Here is a 7,215-nt window from a genome sequence, read left to right on the forward strand (position 1 = left end):
TCATGGACCTAAATTTCCTCCCGATTTTCATGTGAATATTCTACCACATTTGAACCACAATAAACATAAGCAAATGCTTCTTTTTTTGCTCCCTTTCAAACTCTGGGATACCTCACAAACCCTTTTTTTTGGTTTGGTTTGGGGTTTTTTTTGAGGGGGGGTAGCAATTATTTTTTTACTGTAGATAATGCATCAAAACTTATTCATTGGCAAACACAGCAACAGAAAAGATTTTCAACTGAGAGATCACAATCTGCAAAGGCAAACTCTAATTATCTATTAGCCACTATATCTTCAGCTGAAACATTACATTTGTCCAAACTGTAGCTATTTGAATGTATGAAGAAAACCAACAAGACTCACCTGCCTTTTTTGTACACCTCATGTATTTCTCTTCCTTGTCGGTGGACTCTGCATTCAGTGCACAGAACCCATCCCCACAACAGGAGGAAGATGCTAAAATGCATTTTTTGGACAGTCAACATGTTACCTGACGATTCTGTATCCAGGAATAGTCCATACAAGAAGAAGAAGAAGAAGAAGAAAACCCAAATGCAGATCTGGTTCCTCTTTTTAAGACATTATCGGTCTGATGGTTAGTGGAAGGATGTTTACTCATACAAAAAATCATCCTGCAGTATTTAATCTGGACAGTGGGGAAAGCAATTTCCACTAAACCTATAAATCCGTCTACGTCAGATGGCAGGGATTTTCTAGCAGGGTGGAATTCACATAGTCTCAGAGAACAATTATATTTTTTGGTCCAAACAGGATATTTTATTAGTTGGTTTAAACTGAATCCTTTTCAGGTACCTGTGGGCTATGGCATGTGTGTATCTATCTATCTATCTATCTATCTATCTATCTATCTATCTATCTATCTATCTATCTATCTATCTATCTATCTAATACAGAGATATATCTTATTTCTGCCTGGTTAACCAAAGTAGTGCAGCTGGTCAGGCAGGAGTTATTAGTCATTCTTTAATCACCAAACTTATCTGAGTAGCAGTGGTGTTTGTTACAGGCATTGCAATAGATTGAGAAGTGTTAATAAACACGTGTCAGTTTCCAGGAAAAAAAAAATACTAATTGCTGTTTAGTTCTGCAAACAGTATTTTGATCCTGTGTGGATTTTTACATGAATATACAATGGTGCTTTGGCTGGGGTGGTTGCTGGACTTGTGTCAGGTACCTCACTGCTCTGCTGAGTAGTGTCTTTGGAAAGAGCATCCTGATGTGCAGAGGAAGAGGGGGAGGAGAGCATAGGGGAGAGAACTCTGCTCTCTACACAAGGCTGTTTGGAGCAACCATACTGAAGCAGAGCATCAAATTCTAGAGCTGCAGGAGAGCTCTAGGGGCTGGTGTGCTGAGTCCCATGTGGCTGACAAAATCATAGAATGGTCCAGGCTGGAAGAGACCTCCAAAGGTCATCTAGTCCATCCTCCCTGCAGTCAGCAGGGACATCCCCAACTAGATCAGGCTGCCCAGGGCCTCATCGAGCCTTACCTAGAATATCTCCAGGGAAGGGGGCAGTCCTTACTGGGTCAAATCCTCACTGATGCTCATAAAGAAAATAAACCAGCATGGGCAGAGATCTGTGACTGAGCCAGCCACATCACCCATCTCTTTGGAGCTCACCTCCTGTCTGCATAACCCACTGCTCCAACTTTCCTCTCCTCTGTACCCCACTCCCCAAACCTTACAACTCTGGTCCCACTTGTGCCCTATCATGGAGACATGGCCCTGTCGTCTGCAGACACCACCAGTCTTGTGCCATCCCTTTGCTGACAAGGTTCTTCTGCTGCTGCCTGTTACCCATGGATTTCTATTTCAGAGCCATTTGTCAAGTTGCCCGTCTCTGTTCATGAAAGTCCTTTCTGAAATCCCTGAGGAGGAGATTTCGAACCTGACCTGAGCTGCCATGCCTTTATTGACTTCAGTAAGCATTAACACTGCCTCAGGGTTCTACAGGAAAACACATCAAAAGCCACTGAAATTTCATTCCATCAACCAAGATTCAATTTAATGATTTGCTGGGCTAAAACCTTTCCTGCAGAGTCACTCTGGCTTCCAGAGCTGAGCAGTCACCAGCAGTTTGTGGCAATGGTTAATCACTCTTTCTGTTCAAAGAATTTGTACTCATCTTATCTTTGATAATTACCTGCATTCAGTTTCCACTGATTTATGTCTCCTCCAGGAAAATAAAAAGTACCTTAAAAAGCTGTTCTTTTCACCTGTCATTATTGCAGTCCTTGCAATAATCTGTATAAGGGCTTTTATGATGTTTTTCAAAAGAACTTTTTCTTCTCTTTGTAATACATTTTTATTGCTTCATACACCTTAAAAAAACCCCAACCTAGTCCCTTGTTTATGCACCAGAGGAGCAATTGGGACTGACAAGCAATGCATAGCTATGAATTCACTTAGCTGCCCTGGAAAAGCTGGGGGTCCCTTGGTACATGTGAGAAGAGGGAAAGATTCATCCTCCCACTAACAGAGGTAATTTACTGAAAGAAGATAGAAGCCAAAAACATGCCTTCAGTTCCCCTATTTTGGATTGTTGCTTATTAAAAAAAAAGTTCAAATATGAGCAATTCATAGGAAAAAAAAATCCTGGAACAAATCATCAGACTTCAAAACTCTTGGAAGAAAATGACTGGATAAGGGATAGACATGGGGTCATAAAGAACAAACATGTTGATGGAATTTCACTTCTTTTCCTGACTGCCCACCAGGCTTCATAGCCTGGGGAGAAGCAGTAGATTTAGATGAACTTCCAACATCATCTCACAAAACATTCTCATAAAGCAAGACTAGGAAGCATGGCCTTGATGAAACATTTGTAGAGCTGATGCAAAACATCTCTAGCTTTAGTTTAGATCATTTTGCTGTACATCAAGAGCAGTCACCCATGACTCACCACCAATGTGCAAGAAGGGAGCAAGTTTTGCAGGTGATCTGCAAGGAAGCCATGAAGCATCAGGGTGCACAACCCAAAGTGAAGGCTTGAAAGGGTAGTGATGGCACAGTGTGTGTCTTCAGGTATGTAAAATTCTATTCAAAGACAAATACACTGCTCCAAATGACCACGATATAGATAACAAAGAGTAACAGGCTGAGAGATTAGAAATGGAAAAATGAGGTTAGATACTAGTCTAGATAATAGGAATCTTTTCTAACACTAAGGACAGGGAAGCATTGCAGTAGATTACTCAGGAAGAGTTTGAAATTATCATTAAAAGTAAGTAAGAGAGGTATAGCTTAGGATCAAGGGTTACACTATATTACTTCTCAAGGTCCCTTACAGCACTATTTCTTTCTGATTTTCCCAGAGGGAAAAAAAAAAAAAAAAAAAGTGGAAAATTGGCATATAGGAATCAAAACAAATATGAAAAAATTAAACATCCAGGAATGGCTATGTGCCTTAATTAAAGAAAAAAAAAAGGAAAAAACAAAACCAAGATTTATTGCCATTTGTTATTCTCTTCAAATTTTTCTTAATCTTGAGCTTGAGTAGAGTTAATTTTGCCAGCTTTCTCCACAAGAACTGGAGATTAAAGATATAGCTGTATTTTCTTTCAGTAATTAGAAATCCTCTGGATACCAAACAAGAAAAGAATAAATAATTTGCACTGAACAGTATTTTCAACAAGCTCATCTATTTTTACAGTTTGCAGACTAGTTGTGAGCTGACTGCAGCCTCATCAATAGGATATTGGGCTTTTATTTAGTTACTGAGGCCATCTAAATGCAATTTTCCCAGGCTGCTGGGGACTTTAATCCTGTATTTCCTGTGTTTTCATTAACAACAGATGATAAGAAACGTCACAGAAGTTAACATTTGATTCTGTTTGACCCAATCCTGTTATTGAAATTTGTTAAATAAACAAGTTTTGAGCCCATCAGAGAGACACTTTTTCCATTTGACCAAATTATAATCACCTATTTGCCCAGTTATAGTTACAACTCATCTATCTCCAAAAGAAGAACATCACAGGATCACAGAATGCCAGGGGCTGGAAGGGGCCTTGAAAGATCATCCACTCCAACCCCCCTGCCAGAGCAGGATCACCTACACCAGATCACACAGGAACACATCCAGGCAGGTCTTGAATATCTCCAGAGAGGGAGACTCCACAACCCCCCTGGGCAGCCTGTTCCAGTGTTCCATCACCCTCACAGGGAAAATATGTTTCCTCATGTTTCCATGGAACTTCCTATGCCTCAGCTTCCAGCCATTACCCCTTGTGCTGTCATTGGGCATCACTGAGAAGAGCCTGGCTCCATCCTCTTGGCATTCACCCTTTGCATATTTATAAACATCAATGAGGTCACTCCTTAGTCTCCTCTCCTCCAAGCTGAAGAGCCCCAGCTCCCTCAGCCTCTCCTCATAGGGAAGATTTTCCACTGCTTTTGTCACTTTTGTGGCTCTGCACTGGACTCTTTCAAGTAGTTCCCTGAGGTCCTTCTTGAACTGAGGGGCCCAGAACTGGACACAGTATTCCAGATGCAGCCTCACCAGGGCAGAGTACAGAGGGAGAAGAACCTCTCTTGACCTACTAACCACAGCCCTTCTAATGCACCCCAGGATGCCATTGGTCTTCTTGGTCACAAGAGCACATTGCTGGATCATGGTCAACCTTCCATCCACTAGGACCCCCAGGTCCTTTTCCCCTTCACTGCACTCCAACAGGTCAGTCCCCAGTCTGTACTGATCCATGGGGTTGTTCTTTCCCAGATGCAAGACTCTACACTTGCCCTTGTTGGATTTCATTCCGTTTCTCCCTGCCCAACTCTCCAACCTAAGTCTCACTGACTGGCAGCACAACCCTCTGGTGTTGTGTCAGCCACTCCACCCAGTTCTGTGTCATCAGCAAACTTGCTGACAGTGCACTCTGTGCCCTCACCCAGGTCGTTGATGAATATATTGAATAGTACTGGTCCCAGTACTGACCCCTGAGGGACTCCACTAGATACAGGCCTCCAGTTAGACTCCATCCCACTGACCACAACTCTCTGACTTCTTTCCTACAACCAGTTCCCATCCCCCTCACCACCCCATCATCCAGACCATGCTGCCTCAGTTTAGCTGCATAATCAGAAGAAAAAAATTGAGACTTTGTTTGCCTTTGACTCAACTGTGTACTGAGATGCTGAACTTTTCAGGAGCAGAAATCCAGCCTGGAGGACAGTCACACAGACCACCAGCCACCACAAGAAACCAGGAGCACTTTCAGTGCCCAAGAGGGCAAGGTGCAATGCAGTGTGCCTGCTACAATGCTGACTCCAGGCAAATCACAAACCAGGCCTTCTCATGGAGGTGATTACCCACAATTTCACACAGTGCAGCAGTATACAGAATATACCATGTAAATAACCTTGCAGCTTTATCAGAATGAAGAAACCACACGTGAAAGGACTCATAACATTTACATTTTCTAACTTCTTCCTAATGAGTATCTGCATTTAAAGGCTTTAAATATGAACACGGATGAATGTATGACTGTATCTCTGTTGTGAATTAGATTTGCAGGAGCTGGAGTAGCACAAAGGTACAGTTTGACTTCTGGAAAATTTATTTCTCCTGTGCAGCTCTGCTGTGTTCAGAAATGGCAAATCTGTGTCTCCAGGTTCAGTTTTTAACTTTGTCAGTGCCTTCAGCTGGGGGTATTGTCAAAGGCTTTAAAAATCAGGTTTAATATGAAGTTAATGGGGTTTCTGAGTCCATTACTCATGTCCCTCTTCAACAAGTGTATTTCCATTCTTCTGGACTGCCCCATATCTGGGGCTAAACTGCAGCAGTTACTCTATCACCTGATGACCCCTCCCCAGCAGAGGCAGGGCATCAGGAAAAGACAAAACACAGAGGTTGAAATAAAAATAGATTGAACAAAGTAGCCAGATTGATACCAACATCAATAAAAGATACATCAAGTTACACTCAGCCCAGCAATGGTGCAGCAGTCACACTAAACAGGAAAGCAGTCCACAAAAGCCCAAGCCTGAGCAGGTGGTTTGCCTTTACTCACCAAACTTGCCCTCTCAGTAGAGTGTGATGCTCAGGGATACACCTGTGAGCCAACTCCAGTCAGCTCTCCTGGCTACTCAGAACTGCTGATGGCCAGCAGACCATGTCTGACCTGGGATTCCAGGGACATTCACAGGATATCCATGCTCTCTCTCTGTAAGTTGAAATATGTCACCTTGTGTCCTTCACTTTTTTTGGGCATGGGATGTGGAACCGTCTCTGAGGAGGTCATTAGTAATGAGCAGAATCTGAACAGTCTGGGGAGAAGTGATATATTCACTGTCTCACTGCCAGCAGAGCTGGTGGCTGTTCATAGTGCTCGTAGCTCTGCTCTTTGTATGACTCTACATTAAACTCTTTAGGAAGTGGAGAGGATGAGGGAAGTGTTAATACATGTATTTACTTTGGGATGATTAAAGAAGTCCACACAGAAAGGGAAAGATCATCTTTCCTCTGCAGGCCCAAGAGGAGAGAATACACTCTTCCCATCTGTGACTCAGTGTGCTGTGTTTGGGGAGAGCAAAGACCAGCAGCTGCTGGCACGAGTGGGGTAGGAGACATACCCGAACAGGAAGATTTCACTTTTCAGTGTTAAAGATCAATGTATGAGCTGGCAGGAGTGTGCACCAGGATAGGATTCACAGCAGTTTATTCTGGCTAAGAATTTCCCCACAAATAGCTTTTGGGCTTTGTTTTTGTGTTTGTTTTTTTCACCTCTGCTCTTCTCTGGCCTCTCTTGCACCCTTTGCTTATAACACCACATCAGAGCACCTTCACATGCTTGTTGTGGTAAACCCTCAGGTAATGGTGAGGACCTCAGGAAATCATAAGCACTAACAAATAAATAGACTTCCATGCAGGGAGGAGAGAAGTGCCAGTGAACCCATGACCCCAAGCCTTCTTATCACAGAACAAAAATCAGATAGAGGCAAGGGACTGTACATGTGCCTCTAAGCCGCTATAAATCCCTAAATGGATTGTGTGCTGTATGAAAGGGAAGGGAAATAGGCCAAGCCTGCACTGGGCAGGAACCTGAAAGGCTGCAGCAAGCAATGTGCTTGAGTGAATTGCAGTGCTTCAGGACTAATGCATTCAGCTGCTGTTTCTCACTGCTGAAAGGAGCAACAATGCTACAGTACCCATACCAGGCACAGCTTTAATGTCACTCTGCTTTCATTAGAGCT

The 7,215-nt window shown here is 43.0% G+C and overlaps 1 protein-coding gene across 3 annotated transcripts in view; it reads right to left on the reverse strand.

Moving 5' to 3' along the window:
- The window catches only part of LOC128975845 (gamma-aminobutyric acid receptor subunit rho-1), a 41,627-nt gene extending 41,142 nt beyond the window's left edge, over positions 1-485 (reverse strand). For all 3 annotated transcript variants that reach the window (XM_054392918.1, XM_054392911.1, XM_054392904.1), the window contains exon 1: positions 364-485. In XM_054392918.1, coding sequence (XP_054248893.1) covers positions 364-485 — 122 coding nt within the window. The remainder of the gene's footprint in view (positions 1-363) is intronic.
- Between the last annotated feature and the right edge of the window lie 6,730 nt (positions 486-7,215).

The sequence above is a fragment of the Indicator indicator genome, chromosome 2 (assembly GCF_027791375.1).
Source record: "Indicator indicator isolate 239-I01 chromosome 2, UM_Iind_1.1, whole genome shotgun sequence".
NCBI classification, from domain to species: Eukaryota; Metazoa; Chordata; class Aves; order Piciformes; family Indicatoridae; genus Indicator; species Indicator indicator.